At 38.0% G+C, this 20,583-nt stretch overlaps 1 protein-coding gene across 1 annotated transcript in view; it reads left to right on the forward strand.

The window, feature by feature from the left end:
• LOC127835820 (retinoblastoma-associated protein-like) overlaps nt 1-20,583 on the forward strand; it is a 98,038-nt gene that overhangs the window by 33,734 nt on the left and 43,721 nt on the right. Inside the window, exons 4-10 of the mRNA XM_052362253.1 lie at nt 648-779; nt 2,247-2,285; nt 4,348-4,418; nt 6,248-6,358; nt 8,435-8,532; nt 11,260-11,328; nt 17,938-18,047. Of these exons, the coding sequence (XP_052218213.1) occupies nt 648-779; nt 2,247-2,285; nt 4,348-4,418; nt 6,248-6,358; nt 8,435-8,532; nt 11,260-11,328; nt 17,938-18,047 (630 nt within the window). The remainder of the gene's footprint in view (nt 1-647; nt 780-2,246; nt 2,286-4,347; nt 4,419-6,247; nt 6,359-8,434; nt 8,533-11,259; nt 11,329-17,937; nt 18,048-20,583) is intronic.

Genomic DNA, 20,583 nt, shown 5'->3' on the forward strand with positions numbered 1-20,583 from the left:
TATGCACATATTCTTCCTCAAGGCAGACTTAAGAATCAACACAAATAAGGTGAACACAAAATTGAGCATGATTATTTGGATGCAATACAGGACATCTCAGATGAAACCAACCTTTTGCACTTTCAAGTACATTTGCAGAGGCTAAGGTTTAACACCTAATCTGTTCTTGGAAAATACACAGACATACTTTTTTTTTCTTTTTTTTTCACATACAAAAGTGACATACTGCAGACAAATATGCTTACTAACCTTGCTAGCAATTGACTTTACACATTTTTAACATAACATACAGTAGTTTTCATTAAAATTAATAAGTGTGGTTTTAAAAAAGTCGAACCATGGCGAATTCTGGATGGGGTTGACGGTCGTGTGTCGCTTCCGTCCGTCTGTGAATCCTTTACCACTCAGATACGCATTTGGACTGGTTTGTAGTCCCTATTTTTTTTATTCAATTAAAGACTTTTCTTAATAATTTCAAGTTTTAAAGGTTGCATTTCCAATCCTTAGATGCTTACGAGCAGCAAACAGCTGAAAACTTGAACAGCCGAAGTTACTCGCAGTCTGTAGTGTTTTTCTGCTGGTTGCATATAGCTGTTTTTTCTTTGCTTCTGGGTAAGGACTTATATGTCTTTGAAATATGTTTGCAGTTTTATAAAGTTTTCGGAGTTGATGAGGCATTTCCGTGACCGAGTTGATCTCAGCGAGGTGGTTCGACAACACTTCAGCAGTGTTGAGAAGAGATACTGTATTATCTCTCCACTATTCCACAGGTTTGACAGGTATGATTTTAGAGATACTGCATTATCTCTCCTCTTTTCCACAGGTTTGACAGGTATGATTTTAGAGATACTGTATTAACTCTCCACTATTCCACAGGTTTGACAGGTATGATTTTAGAGATACTGTATTATCTCTCCACTAAACCACAGGTTTGACAGGTATGATTTTTGAGATACTGTATTATTAGCTATTCCACAAGTTTATATGTAATCTTTTAGAGATACTGTATTATCTCTCAACTATTTCACAGGTTGAACAGGTATTATTTTAGAGATACTGTTTTATCTCTCCACTGCTCCACTGGTTTGACAGGTATGATTTTAGAGATACTTTATTTTCTCTGAACTATTCTACAGGTTTGACAGGTATAATTTTAGAGATACTGTTTTATCTCTCCGCTATTCCACAGGTTTGAAAGGTATGATTTTAGAGATACTGTTTTATCTCTGAGCTATTCAACAGGTTTGACAGGTATGATTTAAAAGATACTGTTTTATCTCTCAGCTATTCAACAGGTTTGACAGGTCTGATTTTAGAGATACTGTTTTATCCCTCCGCTATCAGTGATTTTTTTGCCCCAAATTAACGCTGATATTCGGCTGCAACAACGATTTTAATTTGCTGTAAATAATGTGATCCTTGCAAAAAAAGGGGAATGGTGATGCCCTGATAAGGCAGGGTGGTCCCAAGGGGTAACAGGGTCAGTGTTTCTTTCGTTTAAATTCAGCGATGTTATTCGGCCCCATTCCCAGTGGAAAAAAGTATATTTTCTGTCCAATTAAGACCTAACAATTCCCAATTGAAGTTGTGTTTTTAATTATTTTTTTTTAATCTAAAGGTTGAGTTCATTCCCCATCCAGCTCTACAAGTATAAGTTGAACCTTAGCAAATATAATATTGTAAACACATTTATTTTAATTTTTGAAGCATTATTACCAAAACAACAATAACACTAATTACCCAATTATAGTTAAAACGCGACAATTTTTCTCAATCTAAAGGGACCTGACCCCATCCACATTATGGTGAAAAAAACACTGTTGGGGCACTCTTACATTAAGGCCTAGCGAAAACACTGGTATTGCATCAGAATTCCTCTAGTTTGGGATATTTTTTTAGTAGGATAATCTGAGTGCCATGATGTGTATGATGTTTATAGACACTGTTATGAAACACATCAGATCTAACCCAGCAAAAACATTTGTCGTTTCCATCAAAATAGTGATGGGGAAACAAGGCTTAATGCATGCACAAAGTGTCCTTTCAGATAAGCCTGTGCAGACTGCAGGGCCAACATTTTCCGCTTCGACTGGATTTTGTTTAGAAGACGCTTCTTATAGCCAAAATTTCTATAAAAGTCGAAAGGATCTTCCCTTTGGACTTCACAGGCTTTTGAGAGACACTACGCACATGCATTGCGCCCTGTTTTCCCAGAGGCTTATTAGAATGTTGTTTTTCACTTTCAGAGAATGGGGCACTGTGTTCAGAGAAGAAGACCAGGAACAGTAGGATGAATTTATTTCCTCTTTATGTCTTAGTTGTGAACAGATTATTTTTATGCCCTCCTTCGGACGGATAGTGATCAGACCGTCTGTCCGTCTTTCCGTCACACTTTGTGTTTAGGTTTCGCGTTAAGGTTTCGAAAAATGCTCATAACTTCTATGTACCTTCACATAGCAACTTGATATTTGGCATGCATGTGTATTTCATGGAGCTGCCCATTTTGAGTGGTGAAAGGTCAAGGTCATCCTTCAAGGTCAAAGGTAAAAAAAACATGTATCAAAGGGGCGCAGTAGGGGGCATTGTGTTTCTGACAAACACATCTCTTGTTTTAAATGCAAACACATACATTTAGTAATCAAATTTTTTGGAACAAGTTTTACATTAATAAACTTGCAAGAAAAAAAGATAAACCTTTTGCCTTTCCCAGGATTGAGCTGGGACTTAAGGTGTGGAAAGTTTTTAATTGTTACAGCATATTTTAAACAAAATGCTTTTTTTTTCAAACTTATTGATGAAATATCTTACTTTATTTTTATTTTTTATTTTTATAATTAAATTAATGTTTATCTCATATGAACATTAATTATTTTTTTTTAGAGATTGGAGTGTTGTTTTACTTGTTTGAAAAGTTGTTTGGCAACTTATGCCTGGCGAAGTTTTTAATCATAAGGTGACGGAAGAAAAATACTAGCTTTACTAAATTTTGTTTCATGTATACATTATAATGTCAGACCTTCAAAATCCAAATCTCTGTCCCAATATAAATGAAGACTACACTGTCAAGAAAATCCAGCATTTTTTTGTAAATATTTTCTATACTCCTAAATTTGCCCATAAAAAAGTCATATTTTCCTGTAATTTGATTGAAACTGGTTGACAACCTAAAAACTAGGTCACTAACTCAAATTTAAGAGGAAGCTTGTGAACACTATAGAGGTCACATGCAGGCTTGGCGATATTGCCTGTCTGCCGGTCCTGACCGGCAGATTTCCATTTGGTCTGACAGGTTTAACAAGAATGTCGGTCCTGGAGACCGGCAAAATGCTAAATGTATGAAAACAAATCAATTTTTTTTAAAGTTGAAAATTCGAAGAGCAAACCCCTAACTACATCATGAAAATGAAATCGCTCATTGTTTTGATGTTTGCAATAAGTCTGTTACGTGCAATTAGCTAATCCAAATGGTTACACAACACCTACTTTAAACTCGGTCGCAAAATCGGCGACTGCGTTCTAACAAAAAAGATCTTGATAGCTTTGACATATTTTTCGAATAGATAAGGACATTAAAATATTAATTTCTTTATGAAGCATGGCTTTAAAATGGTTGTTTATTATTAATTATAAACATTGTTCTAGTGATATATTTATAACATCCACTTGTCATAGGTCTCCAAAAATGTTATCATTTTACATTGTACAAGTTAGTGTCTGTTAACCGCAATTTTATTTTCAATACTTTTTCTTACTTTAGTTTATGTTGTTATCATGCCTAAATGGATATCATTGGACAGTTAAATATAGTTTGACCAATTAAATGCCCTGTTACATATTTCGTTGGATGGTCAACATCCAATATGTTGTTTTTATGTTGTTTTGTTCGGTCCGGCTAAATTTTCTCCAGACCGGCACATTTTCTGAAATGCCTGTATGTATAAACGGCAGATTTTTTCCAATTTTGACAAGCCTGCACATTTATTGCACAATCTTCTTTAAACTTCATTAAACAAATTTTCTTTACGGAGCTGTATTTTTTTATCCTGCTCAGAAATTTTTTTGCGAGTAAAGTCAAGATATAGAATGAATAGAAGTATGAAATAAACGTTCACTTTCTTGCTGATATGGCTGGAAAGTGAGCGTCATTAAATTATTTTAAAAAGTAATAAAGGGTATGACAATTCCGAAAAATACATGTCTCAGCATGGACGTCGCCATCTTGACTATCACATGATTACCTCCTCTGATTTAGCCATTTTTACTTTGCTTCTGAGCTGGAAAGGGTTAACATGATGGCAGATAAAAATGCAGCACATTAGATTGAAAATATGTTATTATATATTTTAGGTCTGTAGATGAAACAGAAACTGTGCAGGATCCAAAGAAGCTGTGTTGGCTGCTATTCTTAAATGCAAAAGGTACATAAAATCAGTGTTCCAGCAAGGCCTAAATGGAACGGCACCCTCCCTGCCCTCCAAAATCCCTGCCATCCCTTCCGAGGCCCTGCCCTTGTATTTATAAAAATAAGGGAAGTAATATATTTTTTTTGGAGACATTAGAACTTATAAATCTCTTATTACATTGTTATTAATTTATACCTCGTTGTAGACATTTTATTTGCATGGTTGAATAACAATGGAAATAATGTGTTCTAACAATTATTTATTATATAAAAAATAATATGCAACAGGTAGCATTCCAGATACAACCACATGCTGGAAAGTGCCCGCTTGACAAAAGACTGCACGCTCGAAAGTGTCCTTTTGACAAAAGACTGCACGCTCAAATGTGCCCTTTTGACAAAAATAGCCCCCTCCCCTTTCCCCCATGCCCTTTTCAAATGCTAGCTGGAGCACTGTATAATATTAACCTGATGTTATACAAAACTACAGTAAAATGTTGTTAATAATGCGCTATCAGATTCTATGCGCCCCTAATTCTTTTTAGACAAAAATATGGAAAAAGCATGTGGTTAATAAATTTACCTTTAGGTTAAAAATCTGGTTTGTGTAGCTTTGCAGTTATTTTCATATAAGACATTTTATCAGATTGAAAAAAATCATGTCATCTTTGAAGTCATCTTTGCTCATCTGAGGACAATGTGCTTGTGGTAAGCTTTTGTGGTGCCTTCTGTCTTTCATTTTTCATAACTTTTCAGGGCTATATCTCAGAATCTATGTAAGATTTCAACATGAAACTTCATGGGTTTATAGATATCAATGAGGAGAAGTGAAATGCAAGAGAACCATAACTCTACATTTTCCTAAATAAGAGTTTAAGCCCTTTTTGGTTTATTTTGTATGATGTAACTTTTCAGGGCTATATCTTAGATTCTGTACGAGATTCCATCATGAAACTTCATGGGTATGTAGATATTAATGAGGATAATGGCAATCCATAAAAACAGTAACCTTAGACTTTAATATTTTACAATTTTTTTTTTTCTGATCATTCAGTGAGAAAATGGTAGTAATACTGAAGCTTGGAAACAAATGGCTTAAAGTAACATTACTTCTCAAAATCAAAGAACATTTCATACAATTGTTCGTAAAATTAACTTAACCAATTAAAAATCAGTGTTCTTTATGGCAATTGCCGAAATTTCAACGCCAGATGTGGACTGGTAAAATAGATGTTTGTAGATACAAAATGCTCGTTTTCATTATTGTTTTGCATATCTATTCATACGACACATGGACACTAAAATGGTGTTCGTGTGTCGTATGAATAGATATATTCGCGGGAATTAATTGTGGCCACAAATAAATAAACACGAGCATTTTGTATCTACAAAAATCTATGTAATCATATCACATCTAGGGTTGAAATTTTGGATATTGCTATAAGGAACACTGATTGTTAAGGTGTTAACTTTATTTTATGAAATACTTAACGAAATTTTCGTTGATTTTGAGCGTTATAGAGACTTTAATGCATGTGCATAAAGTGTTGTTCCAGATTAGCCTTTGTAATCAGCACAGGCTAATCAGGGAAGACACTTTCCGCCTAAACGGGATTTTTGTTATGATGAGACCTTCTTTAAACGAAAATTCCATAAAAACGAAAAGTGTCGAATCTGATAAGCCTGTGCAGACGACACTTTACACTCATGGATTAAGCCCAGATTTCCCAGGCAGGGGCTGCCTAGCGGTGGTCAATCCTTTCTCCCCTAGCCGTGGTCAATCCTTCCCACAATTCCCTCAGAAAACACTGTCTACTTACCTTTGACCATTGCCATCATTTTCAGATGACATACTGTCTGGAACAGAGGAGTTGATACAGACCTACCACCTGTTGTTGTGCTGTCTGGAGTTTATACTGAGGGATTCACCCGCCTTCTTGTTACACCCACCTTTTGGTAAAGAAACCTTCTAGAAAAGTGTATTAAATTTGCATTTATGCCAATTAAAAGCAGCTGCATTGAGTTAATGATTTTCGTCTTTTTTTGTGTGAATTTTATACACATGAAAATTTAGACAAAATTCACTTTGAATAGATTTTTTTCCCTGAATTTTGTCAGCATTAATACAATTAAATGCATTACAAACGTAAAACTCCTTGTGAAAAGTACACTTTACTATTAAATAAGTTCTCTTCAGTGCATAATAAGTGTGTTTAAAGTATATTTTCAAGTCTTTACATACTGTTTCTGAGAAGGAAAGAGAAAGTTACAGTACACTGTACATATATACTAAGAACTCTGATACTAATTGTTCAATAAGTGTTATCCACTCCATTTAAAAAAAAATTCTATCTCAAGAACATATTTGAATTTGAATTTTTATTTGAATTAATTGAATTGTTTGAATCTAATAATTTGAAATATTTGTGTTTGATGGCATACGTAGGTTTTAAGTTTTTCTATTCTCATGCCTTTTTTTTATGAAATTCAAATATCCTTTGAAACTTTAATAGATCATGTTTCTGTTATCAAGGAGAAGTTGTCAAAACAATTATTGTTACTGTTATATACATTTCAAAATAAGATGACTTAAATTTGAATAAAAATTATTATATCTATGTGTAACATATGTTGATTAGCAAATGAGCCTTGCCTTGGGAAAACCAGGCTTAGTGCATGTGCTCAACCCTTTACCACTTAAATATGTATTTTTAACCCTCTACCACTTAAATATGTATTTTTAACCCTCTACCACTTAAATATGTATTTTTAACCCTCTACCACTTAAATATGTATTTTTAAGCCTCTACCACTTAGATATGTATTTTTAACCCTCTACCACCTAGATACGTATTTTTAACCCTCTACCACTTAAATATGTATTTTTAACCCTCTACCACTTAGATACGTATTTTGAACCCTCTACCACTTATATTTATATTTTTAACTATCTACAACTAAGAGACGTGTTTTTAACCTTTTACCAGTTAGAAACATATTTGTAACCATTTACCACTTAGATTAGGTATTTTTAACCCTCCACCACTTAGATAGGTGTTTTTAACTCTTTACCACTTCGATACATATTTGTATCCCTTTACCAATTAGATACATACTTTTAACCCTTTACCACTAAGATACGTATATTTAACCCTCTACCACTTAGATACGTATATTTTAACCCTCTACCACTTACTCTATTTTAACCCTTTACCACTTAGATACATATTTTTAACCCTTTACCAGTTAGATACATATTTTTAACTCTTTTATCACTTGTATTTTTAACCCTTTACCACTTAGATACGTATTTTTAACCCTTTACCACTTAGATACGTATTTTTAACCCTTTACCAATTAGATATGTATTTTGAGGCATTTGTAGTCCCTTAGAAAGCTAAAATTAATTAAATACCTTTCTTACTATATTCAAGTTTAAAAGGCTTCATTTCCAACCCTTAGAAACTAATGAGCAGCAAACAGCATAAAACCTGAACAGACTGCGAGTTACTCACAGGCTGTTCTGTTTTATGCTGTTGCACATAGCCATTTTCACTTTGCTTCTGAGTGGGAAAGGGTTAACCCTTTGCATGCTGGGAAATTTGTCATCTGCTAAAATGTCGTCTGCTGAATTTCTAAAATAAGCATTTTCTGCAATTTTTTTTTCAAAGAATACTATCAGAAAAGCAAACAGTTTGGATCCTGACAAGACGCCACGTTCTGTGGCGTCTCATCTGGATCCAAACTGTTTGCAAAGGCCTTCAAAATTCGGTTCCAGCACTGAAAAGGTTAAAGTGAAATCCCATATCAACCTTTGTAGTCTGCACATGCTTATCAGAGGCAACACTTTTATGGAATTTTTCTTTATAGTTTAAAGTCTCTTCAAAATAAAAATCCAGTCTTTTTGCAAAGTGTCGTACCAGATAAGCCTGTGCTGACTGTGCAGGTTAATTTGATATGACACTTCACGCACATCCATAAAAGCTGGTTTTCCCTGGGCGCGTCTCAAACGTGAGATAACATGTATTTCAGACTCGTTGAAGCTTGAGCACAGTGCCATAGGAGGGAGCTCTCCAAGTCTCAACTTTGTGCAGAGGCTGGCAGAGAAATTCCACACAAGTTTAGACGAGGTAAGCTAGCAGTTATAAGTAAACATGCTTTTGTAAGGCATGATGTGAAACCATGCAGCCACTTGTCAGACACTCATTTTTTTTTACAAATCTTAGAAGAACTGCAGAAAATTATGTTTGAGTATGGTTTTAGAAATCACAGTGAATGATAGAATGTAAGCATATTTTTACAATAAAACAATGTAATAATCATATTTTTGTAGAAGTTAATTACATTAAAATGCCTGCAAGCAACAAGTTTGCTTTAATTTTAACTCGAGTAAGACTATTATTAGGGGGGAAACTTTATTTGACGTCAAAATTTGAATGTTCACTATGGTTTAAAATTAGCAGTTGCATTAATGTACATGTCAATATTCACATGTGTAATTGTGTATTCACATCAGTTTTGACATGGCTGCTGACATCAGTATTCACATGATGTCTCAATCAGTTTTTATGCCTCCAAAGGAGGGCATATAGTGATCGGACTGTCCGTCCGTCCGTCTGTCTGTCACACTCTGCGTTTAGGTTTGAAAAATGCTCATAACTTCTATGTCGCTTCAGATAGCAATTTCATATTTGGCATGCATGTGTATATGGACAAGGCCTTTCCATACGCACACAAACTTTGAACACTGTGACCTTGAACTTAGGGTTCGCGTTTAGGTTTCGAAATCTGCGTTTAGGTTTCGAAAAAAGCTCATAACTTCTATCAAGCGTTTATATCGGGGCATAAGTTATCCTATGGTGACAGCTCTTGTTAAATGGGTGTTCACATTAGTAGTCACTTGGGTGTTTAGCAAACACATTTTCATTGTTTTCACACCAATACTCACACTGGTGTTCACAACAGTTTTCACATGGATTCTCACATAAATATTCACAGCACTGATGTTCACATCACTATTTTCATGGGTGTTCACATCCGTGTTTACTTGTCTGTTCACATCAGTGTTTACTTAGATGTTCACATACATGTTTTCTTGCATATTCACATTAGTGTTTACTTGGCTATTTACATCAGTGTTAAAGTTGATGTTCACATCAGTGTTAAAGATGGTGTTCACATCAGTGTTTACTTTGCATGTTTACAACAGTGTTAACTTGGGTGTTTACATCAGTGATTACTTGGGTGGTCACAACAGTGTTAACTTTGATATTCACATCAGTGTTCACATATAGTGTAAAATTAGATCTTCACATCAGTATTTACTGGCCTGTTCACATCAGTGTTTACTTGCATGTTCACATCAGTGTTTACTTGCATGTTCGCATCAGTCTTTACTTGGCTATTCACATCAGTGTTTACTTGGGTGTTTGCATCAGTGTTTACTTGTGTGTTCACATAATTGTTTACTGGTATATTCACATCAGTGTTTACATGGATGTTCACACCAGTATTTAATTGTGTGTTCACATCAGTGATTAACTTTAGAGTTCATATCAGTTAGTGTTTTTTTCTCCACCATTTTGGGAATGGGGCCGGGTCCCTTTGGATTGGAAAAAATTGCGGCGTTATGACCAAAATTGGGAAATGATTGTTGTTTTGCTACAAAGTGCTTTGAAATTGATTACCAATTACGGAACCCACATTTGAATAAAGAAAAACACACTGTCCTTGTTTTACTTGAGTGTTCACATCAGTGTTTACTTGTATGTTCACATCAGTGTTTTTATGTCCCCCACTATAGTAGTGGGGGACATATTGTTTTTGCCCTGTCTGTTGGTTGGTCTGTTGGTTGGTTGGTTGGTTGGTCTGTTGGTTGGTTTGCGCCAACTTTAACATTTTGCAATAACTTTTGATATATTGAAGATAGCAACTTCATATTTGGCATGCATGTGTATCTCATGAAGCTGCACATTTTGAGTGGTGAAAGGTCAAGGTCATCCTTCGAGGTCAGAGGTCAAATATATGTGGCCAAAATCGCTTATTTTATGAATTCTTTTGCAATATTGAAGATAGCAACTTCATATTTGGCATGCATGTGTATCTCAAGGAGCTTCACATTTTGAGTGGTGAAAGGTCAAGGTCAAGGTCATCCTTCAAGGTCAGAGGTCAAATATATGTGGCCCAAATGGCTTATTTTATGAATCCTTTGCAATATTGAAGATAGCAACTTGATATTTGGCATGCATGTGTATCTCATGGAGCTGCACATTTTGAGTGGTGAAAGGCCAAGGTCATCCTTCAAGGTCAGAGGTCAAATATATGTGGCCCAAATCGCTTATTTTATGAATACTTTTGCAATATTGAAGATAGCAACTTGATATTTGGCATGCATGTGTATCTCATGGAGCTGCACATTTTGAGTGGTGAAAGGTCAAGGTCAAGGTCATCCTTCAAGGTCAAATATATGGGTAAAAATTGCTCATGTAATGTCACTTCTTCAATATTGAAGCTAGCAATTTTATATTTGAAATGCGTGTGTATCTCAAGGAGCTGCACACTTTGAGTGGTGAAGGGTCAAGGCCATCCTTCAAGGTCAAACGTCATATAGGGGGACATTGTGTTTCACAAACACATCTTGTTTGCTTTTTCACATCAGTAATTATGTGAGTGTTCACATCGGTGATTTATTGTGTGTTCTCATCAGTGTTTACTTGTGTGTTCACATCACTATTTTGTATGGGTCCACATCATTTTTTACTTGCATCTTCAGATCAGTGTTTACTTGTGTGTTCACATTTGTACTCACACCTCTGATGTTTGCATCTGTGTTCATGCCAGTATGTTACATGATTCAGCTGCAGGCTATGCAGACTACCACCCAGACCTACTTTGAGAGTTTGAAGGCAGCAAATGGAAACCTGGATGTAAGTACAAGAGTGCAAGTCACTGGATACTGTAATATTGTAATTTATTTGTAGACACTGAATAAGACGTAGTCTTTTTAGCACAATAGTTTGCTTCCTAATTGCACTAATTTTTATGCTCCCCCTAAATTTTTGGGGGGAGCATATAGTCGCCGCTTCGTCTGTCCGTGCGTGTGTCAGTCCGTGCACAATTTTTGTTCGGGCTATTTCTCAGCAATTAATGACCGGAATTCAATTAAACTTTATGGGAAGCTTCACTACCAAGAGGAGATGTGCATATTATCAGCCGGTTCTGGTCGGATGATTTTTCACGGAGTTATGGCCCTTTTCTATAAACTGTACATATAGTGCAATTCTTGTCCCACCAACTACTGACTGGAATTCAATGAAGCTTTATGGGAAGCTTAACTACCTTGAGGAGATGCTCATGTAATTTGAGGGTTCTGGTTAGATGATTTATTTAGAGAGTTATGGCCCTTTGACATTTTTAAGTTGCTAAACCATTCATTGTCTAAAGTTATGCCCCTCAAGATGTTTTCTTTTATCTGAATATGTAGTGCAATATTGTGACAAAAAAAACCTTTGGGGAGCATCACCCGTCTCCGACAGTTTCTTGTTTCTTATTAAAGTAATATTAAAACCTAGTATCATTGCAAAACTAAAATGAATATTGTGATAACTCAAAGCCTATGGTTTAAATGAAAAATGTGTTTTTCTGAATATTTGATAAGATCGAAGTCTTGAAGTGTTACTAAAATAATAGGTCTAGCACAAACCAAAAATGTTAATTTCAGGGTGCAATGAGGAGTCCTACTAGCTTCTGTATCATTCAATTCAGGTCACATACCTGGAGAACCAGTATCTCAGTTGACAGAAAGAGTCCGGCAGCCTGGATGAGTTATTGTATCTTCAGCACGAGGCCACACTCTATGCCTAACTAGTTACTGTATCATTCAATTCAGGTCAAGTACCTAGAGAACCAGTATCTCAGTCAACAGAAAGAGTCCGGCAGCCTGGATGAGTTATTGTATCTTCAGCACGAGGCCACACTCATACCTAACTAGTGACTGTATCATTCAATTCAGGTCAAGTACCTAGAGAACCAGTATCTCAGTCAACAGAAAGAGTCCGGCAGCCTGGATGAGTTATTGTATCTTCAGCACGAGGCCACACTCATACCTAACTAGTTACTGTATCATTCAATTCAGGTCACATACCTAGAGAACCAGTATCTCAGTCGACAGAAAGAGTCTGGAAGCCTGGATGAGTTATTGTATCTTCAGCACGAGGCCACACTCATACCTAACTAGTTACTGTATCATTCAATTCAGGTCACATACCTAGAGAACCAGTATCTCAGTCAACAGAAAGAGTCTGGCAGCCTGGATGAGTTATTGTATCTTCAGCACGAGGCCACACTCATACCTAACTAGTTACTGTATCATTCAATTCAGGTCACATACCTAGAGAACCAGTATCTCAGTCAACAGAAAGAGTCTGGCAGCCTGGATGAGTTATTGTATCTTCAGCACGAGGCCACACTTATGCCTAACTAGTTACTGTATCATTCAATTCAGGTCACGTACCTAGAGAACCAGTATCTCAGTCAACAGAAAGAGTCTGGAAGCCTGGATGAGTTATTGTATCTTCAGCACCAGGCCACACTCATACCTTACTAGTTACTGTATCATTCAATTCAGGTCACATACCTAGAGAACCAGTATCTCAGTCAACAGAAAGAGTCTGGCAGCCTGGATGAGTTATTGTATCTTCAGCACGAGGCCACACTCATACCTAACTAGTTACTGTATCATTCAATTCAGGTCACATACCTGGAGAACCAGTATCTCAGTCAACAGAAAGAGTCCGGCAGCCTGGATGAGTTATTGTATCTTCAGCACGAGGCCACACTCATACCTAACTAGTTACTGTATCATTCAATTCAGGTCACATACCTAGAGAACCAGTATCTCAGTTGACAGATAGAGTCTGGCAGCCTGGATGAGTTATTGTATCTTCAGCACGAGGCCACACTCATACCTTACTAGTTACTGTATCATTCAATTCAGGTCACATACCTAGAGAACCAGTATCTCAGTCAACAGAAAGAGTCTGGCAGCCTGGATGAGTTATTGTATCTTCAGTACGAGGCCACACTCATACCTTACTAGTTACTGTATCATTCAATTCAGGTCACATACCTAGAGAACCAGTATCTCAGTTGACAGAAAGAGTCTGGAAGCCTGGATGAGTTATTGTATCTTCAGTACGAGGCCACACTCATACCTAACTAGTTACTGTATCATTCAATTCAGGTCACATACCTAGAGAACCAGTATCTCAGTTGACAGAAAGAGTCCGGCAGCCTGGATGAATTATTGTATCTTCAGCACGAGGCCACACTCATACCTTACTAGTTACTGTATCATTCAATTCAGGTCACATACCTAGAGAACCAGTATCTCAGTTGACAGAAAGAGTCCGGCAGCCTGGATGAGTTATTGTATCTTCAGCACAAGGCCACACTCATACCTAACTAGTTACTGTATCATTCAATTCAGGTCACATACCTAGAGAACCAGTATCTCAGTCGACAGAAAGAGTCCGGGGGCCTGGATGAGTTATTGTATCTTAGCACGAGGCCACACTCATACCTAACTAGTTACTGTATCATTCAATTCAGGTCACATACCTAGAGAACCAGTATCTCAGTCGACAGAAAGAGTCCGGCAGCCTGGATGAATTATTGTATCTTCAGCACGAGGCCACTCTATGCCTAACTAGTTACTGTATCATTCAATTCAGGTCACATACCTAGAGAACCAGTATCTCAGTTGACAGAAAGAGTCCGGCAGCCTGGATGAGTTATTGTATCTTCAGCACGAGGCCACTCTATGCCTAACTAGTTACTGTATCATTCAATTCAGGTCACATACCTAGAGAACCAGTATCTCAGTTGACAGAAAGAGTCCGGCAGCCTGGATGAGTTATTGTATCTTCAGCACGAGGCCACACTTATGCCTTACTAGTTACTGTATCATTCAATTCAGGTCACATACCTGGAGAACCAGTATCTCAGTTGACAGAAAGAGTCCGGCAGCCTGGATGAGTTATTGTATCTTCAGCACGAGGCCACACTTATGCCTTACTAGTTACTGTATCATTCAATTCAGGTCACATACCTAGAGAACCAGTATCTCAGTTGACAGAAAGAGTCCGGCAGCCTGGATGAGTTATTGTATCTTCAGCACGAGGCCACTCTATGCCTAACTAGTTACTGTATCATTCAATTCAGGTCACATACCTGGAGAACCAGTATCTCAGTTGACAGAAAGAGTCCGGCAGCCTGGATGAGTTATTGTATCTTCAGCACGAGGCCACTCTATGCCTAACTAGTTACTGTATCATTCAATTCAGGTCACATACCTAGAGAACCAGTATCTCAGTCAACAGAAAGAGTCCGGCAGCCTGGATGAGTTATTGTATCTTCAGCACGAGGCCACACTTATGCCTAACTAGTTACTGTATCATTCAATTCAGGTCACGTACCTAGAGAACCGGTATCTCAGTCAACAGAAAGAGTCCGGCAGCCTGGATGAGTTATTGTATCTTCAGCACGAGGCCACACTCATACCTAACTAGTTACTGTATCATTCAATTCAGGTCACATACCTAGAGAACCAGTATCTCAGTCGACAGAAAGAGTCTGGCAGCCTGGATGAGTTATTGTATCTTCAGCACGAGGCCACACTCATACCTAACTAGTTACTGTATCATTCAATTCAGGTCACATACCTAGAGAACCAGTATCTCAGTCAACAGAAAGAGTCTGGCAGCCTGGATGAGTTATTGTATCTTCAGCACGAGGCCACACTCATACCTAACTAGTTACTGTATCATTCAATTCAGGTCAAGTACCTAGAGAACCAGTATCTCAGTCAACAGAAAGAGTCTGGCAGCCTGGATGAGTTATTGTATCTTCAGCACGAGGCCACACTCATACCTAACTAGTTACTGTGTCATTCAATTCAGGTCACATACCTAGAGAACCAGTATCTCAGTCAACAGAAAGAGTCTGGAAGCCTGGATGAGTTATTGTATCTTCAGCACCAGGCCACACTCATACCTTACTAGTTACTGTATCATTCAATTCAGGTCACATACCTAGAGAACCAGTATCTCAGTCAACAGAAAGAGTCTGGCAGCCTGGATGAGTTATTGTATCTTCAGTACGAGGCCACACTCATACCTTACTAGTTACTGTATCATTCAATTCAGGTCACATACCTAGAGAACCAGTATCTCAGTTGACAGAAAGAGTCTGGAAGCCTGGATGAGTTATTGTATCTTCAGTACGAGGCCACACTCATACCTAACTAGTTACTGTATCATTCAATTCAGGTCACATACCTAGAGAACCAGTATCTCAGTTGACAGAAAGAGTCCGGCAGCCTGGATGAATTATTGTATCTTCAGCACGAGGCCACACTCATACCTTACTAGTTACTGTATCATTCAATTCAGGTCACATACCTAGAGAACCAGTATCTCAGTTGACAGAAAGAGTCCGGCAGCCTGGATGAGTTATTGTATCTTCAGCACAAGGCCACACTCATACCTAACTAGTTACTGTATCATTCAATTCAGGTCACATACCTAGAGAACCAGTATCTCAGTCGACAGAAAGAGTCCGGGGGCCTGGATGAGTTATTGTATCTTAGCACGAGGCCACACTCATACCTAACTAGTTACTGTATCATTCAATTCAGGTCACATACCTAGAGAACCAGTATCTCAGTCGACAGAAAGAGTCTGGCAGCCTGGATGAGTTATTGTATCTTCAGCACGAGGCCACTCTATGCCTAACTAGTTACTGTATCATTCAATTCAGGTCACATACCTGGAGAACCAGTATCTCAGTTGACAGAAAGAGTCCGGCAGCCTGGATGAGTTATTGTATCTTCAGCATGAGGCCACACTTATGCCTTACTAGTTACTGTATCATTCAATTCAGGTCACATACCTAGAGAACCAGTATCTCAGTCAACAGAAAGAGTCCGGCAGCCTGGATGAGTTATTGTATCTTCAGCACGAGGCCACACTTATGCCTAACTAGTTACTGTATCATTCAATTCAGGTCACGTACCTAGAGAACCGGTATCTCAGTCAACAGAAAGAGTCCGGCAGCCTGGATGAGTTATTGTATCTTCAGCACGAGGCCACACTCATACCTAACTAGTTACTGTATCATTCAATTCAGGTCAAGTACCTAGAGAACCAGTATCTCAGTCAACAGAAAGAGTCTGGCAGCCTGGATGAGTTATTGTATCTTCAGCACGAGGCCACACTCATACCTAACTAGTTACTGTATCATTCAATTCAGGTCACATACCTAGAGAACCAGTATCTCAGTCGACAGAAAGAGTCCGGGGGCCTGGATGAGTTATTGTATCTTAGCACGAGGCCACACTCATACCTAACTAGTTACTGTATCATTCAATTCAGGTCACATACCTAGAGAACCAGTATCTCAGTCGACAGAAAGAGTCTGGCAGCCTGGATGAGTTATTGTATCTTCAGCACGAGGCCACTCTATGCCTAACTAGTTACTGTATCATTCAATTCAGGTCACATACCTGGAGAACCAGTATCTCAGTTGACAGAAAGAGTCCGGCAGCCTGGATGAGTTATTGTATCTTCAGCACGAGGCCACACTTATGCCTTACTAGTTACTGTATCATTCAATTCAGGACACATACCTAGAGAACCAGTATCTCAGTCAACAGAAAGAGTCCGGCAGCCTGGATGAGTTATTGTATCTTCAGCACGAGGCCACACTTATGCCTAACTAGTTACTGTATCATTCGATTCAGGTCACGTACCTAGAGAACCGGTATCTCAGTCAACAGAAAGAGTCCGGCAGCCTGGATGAGTTATTGTATCTTCAGCACGAGGCCACTCTATGCCTAACTAGTTACTGTATCATTCAATTCAGGTCACATACCTAGAGAACCAGTATCTCAGTCAACAGAAAGAGTCCGGCAGCCTGGATGAGTTATTGTATCTTCAGCACGAGGCCACTCTATGCCTAACTAGTTACTGTATCATTCAATTCAGGTCACATACCTAGAGAACCAGTATCTCAGTCGACAGAAAGAGTCTGGCAGCCTGGATGAGTTATTGTATCTTCAGCACGAGGCCACACTCATACCTAACTAGTTACTGTATCATTCAATTCAGGTCACATACCTAGAGAACCAGTATCTCAGTCGACAGAAAGAGTCCGGCAGCCTGGATGAGTTATTGTATCTTCAGCACGAGGCCACACTCATACCTAACTAGTTACTGTATCATTCAATTCAGGTCACATACCTAGAGAACCAGTATCTCAGTCGACAGAAAGAGTCTGGCAGCCTGGATGAGTTATTGTATCTTCAGCACGAGGCCACACTCATACCTAACTAGTTACTGTATCATTCAATTCAGGTCACGTACCTAGAGAACCAGTATCTCAGTCGACAGAAAGAGTCTGGCAGCCTGGATGAGTTATTGTATCTTCAGCACGAGGCCACACTCATACCTAACTAGTTACTGTATCATTCAATTCAGGTCACGTATCTTGAGAACCAGTATGTCAGTCGACAGAAAGAGTCCGGGGGCCTGGATGAGTTATTGTATCTTCAGCACGAGGCCACACTCATGCCTAACAATTTTTCACGGTAGGGATGCCTTGTTGATTTTGGGTATACACATTTGTTGTTCAATAAATTGTTTATTATCCTGACATAAAATATTATTATGCCCCCCCTTCGAACGAAGAGGGGATATATTGTTTTGCATATGTCTGTCCCTCCGTCCAACAGCACATGTCCGTCCGTCCACCAGATGGTTTCCAGATGATAACTCAAGAACGCTTACGCCTAGGATCATGAAACTTAATAGGTACATTGGTCAGGACTGGCAGATGACCCCTATTGATTTTCAGGTCTCTAGGTCAAAGGTCAAGGTCACAGTGACTCGAAACAGTAAAATGGTTTCCGGATGATAACTCAAGAATGCTTACGCCTAGGATCATGAGACTTCATAGGTACATTGGTCATGACTGGCAGATGACCCCTATTGATTTTCAGGTCAATCAAAGGTCAAGGTCACAGTGACTCGAATCAATAAAATGGTTTCAGGATGATAACTCAAGAATGCTTTTGCTTAGGATCATGAAACTTCATAGGTACATTGATCATGACTGGCAGATGACCCCTATTGATTTTCAGGTCACTAGGTCAAAGGTCAAGGTCACAGTGACTCGAAACAGTAAAATGGTTTCCAGATGATAACTCACGAATGCTTACGCCTATGATCATGAAACTTTTTAGGAACATTGATCATGACTGGCAGATGACCCCTATTGATTTTCAGGTCACTAGGTCAAAGGTCAAGGTCACAGTGACTCGAAACAGTAAAAAGGTTTCCGGATGATAACTCAAGAAAGCTTACGCCTAGGATCATGAAGCTTTTACACAATGGCTGCCACTACAACTGACAGCCCATATTGGGGGCATGCATGTTAAAACAGCCCTTGTTTTAGGGGAGTTATGTTTTTTATAAAGATCCACGGATCCTGCAGATCCAATTGACCCCGACGCTTTTTCTGAGATTATTGTAAATTCATAAAAAAATGGGGTTAAGGGGGTGTGACAGATTCTGTGGCATATTTCAGACGCGGCCTGAAAACTCTGATTTGTATACTTCTCGACATATAGAACTTGTAGAATTATCCGCATATTGCGCTTTTTGCATTTTTATAACAAGTGATGTAATTGGCTATTGGTTCTGCGCTATTTGCATTTTTGTAACAAGTAATGTCATGGGCTGTTGTTTCTCAATCTGCCAAATTATATAGGTCTTTGAATATTTGTTATTTTTTTGCTGATTCGTCAACATTGTGAAGACATTGAGGTTTATATGAGAACAAACGACTCTCATACAATTTAATTGATTGAAACATCAGTGAATAACACAATTTATTAGTGATTAAATAGAACAGACTGTGAATATAAATCAGAGTCTCTGAGGCCAATACCAGGTTCTGAATGGTAAGGTTATCAAAATTTGGAGGTGTCTTTTCATTATTGTCCCCTACCGGTTTCACCGGAGGGGACTTATGGTTTGCGCTTTGTGCGTCTGTCTGTGAGTCTGTCTGTCTGTCTGTCACACTTTTCTGGATCCTGCGATAACGTTAAAAGTTCTTCATATTTTTTCATGAAACTTGAAACATGGTCAGATGGCAATATGGAGATTATTAGTGCTGCATTAATAAACCGGTATATGGGTCAGGGTATATATCGCAATCGGCATATTGTATTGCGATACGATTTTCAGCATACCGGTACGAAAATTCTACAAAAATGCAGCCACATTTTGTCCATAAAAGCCATTTGAAATAATGATATCAAGGTAAACAAAACAAATGGTCGTTTAGTAAAAATAAATTGTTACATAAAAATAGCATTCTAAAAACTCTATTATACAGAGTAGCCCTGTTAAATAAAAGTCCGCAAGATCTGCTTTTGCATGTCATACTGTTAAATTTAAGATGAAGCTTGTGAAAATGTGAAAAAAAGTTGGTGTTGTACACTGCGACCAGACTTTTTCGAACATTTTGGTTACTTGGCAATTTACGTGATAACTGAATCACTGAAGCGTGGTGTGTAATGACCTATAGATGTTACGATTCAACGTTATCGAATCGACCAGTACGGATTTGTCATTTAATAAGATGGGCGGAGTTATGGCATTGCCACTATAAACTCATTTCCCAAGAAACAACGATTTTGATTGGCTAAAAAAGTAGACAAGAGTAACTTCCCTTTACGGTCGCTATGCTACTTGAAAGACCGATTTAGAAAGTGAGTTGCAGATTCTGGGAAAAATGGATGCTTCAAACGAAAAAGGAAAGTCGAAGCAACAGAAATTAACACAATTCTTAAGTTAGCAATATATTTCAATACGGTTTTTGAACTGACAATATATTGCAATACGGTTTTTGGCGCATTGTTGCAGCACTAGAGATTATGCATGTCGTTAAATTTTGTTCCTACATCAAGAATTCTGGTTGCTATGGCAACAAATTATGAAATATTTAAAAAAAAATTCTGACAATGGTGGAGCCAGTAGGGGACTTATATTGCTTGGCAATAGTCTTGTTCATGTGAAAAATGCGTGAGCTGTTTCTGTAAGCCTCATTTAAAAAAAATA

This window comes from Dreissena polymorpha, chromosome 6 (genome assembly GCF_020536995.1).
Source record: "Dreissena polymorpha isolate Duluth1 chromosome 6, UMN_Dpol_1.0, whole genome shotgun sequence".
Classification (NCBI taxonomy): Eukaryota; Metazoa; Mollusca; class Bivalvia; order Myida; family Dreissenidae; genus Dreissena; species Dreissena polymorpha.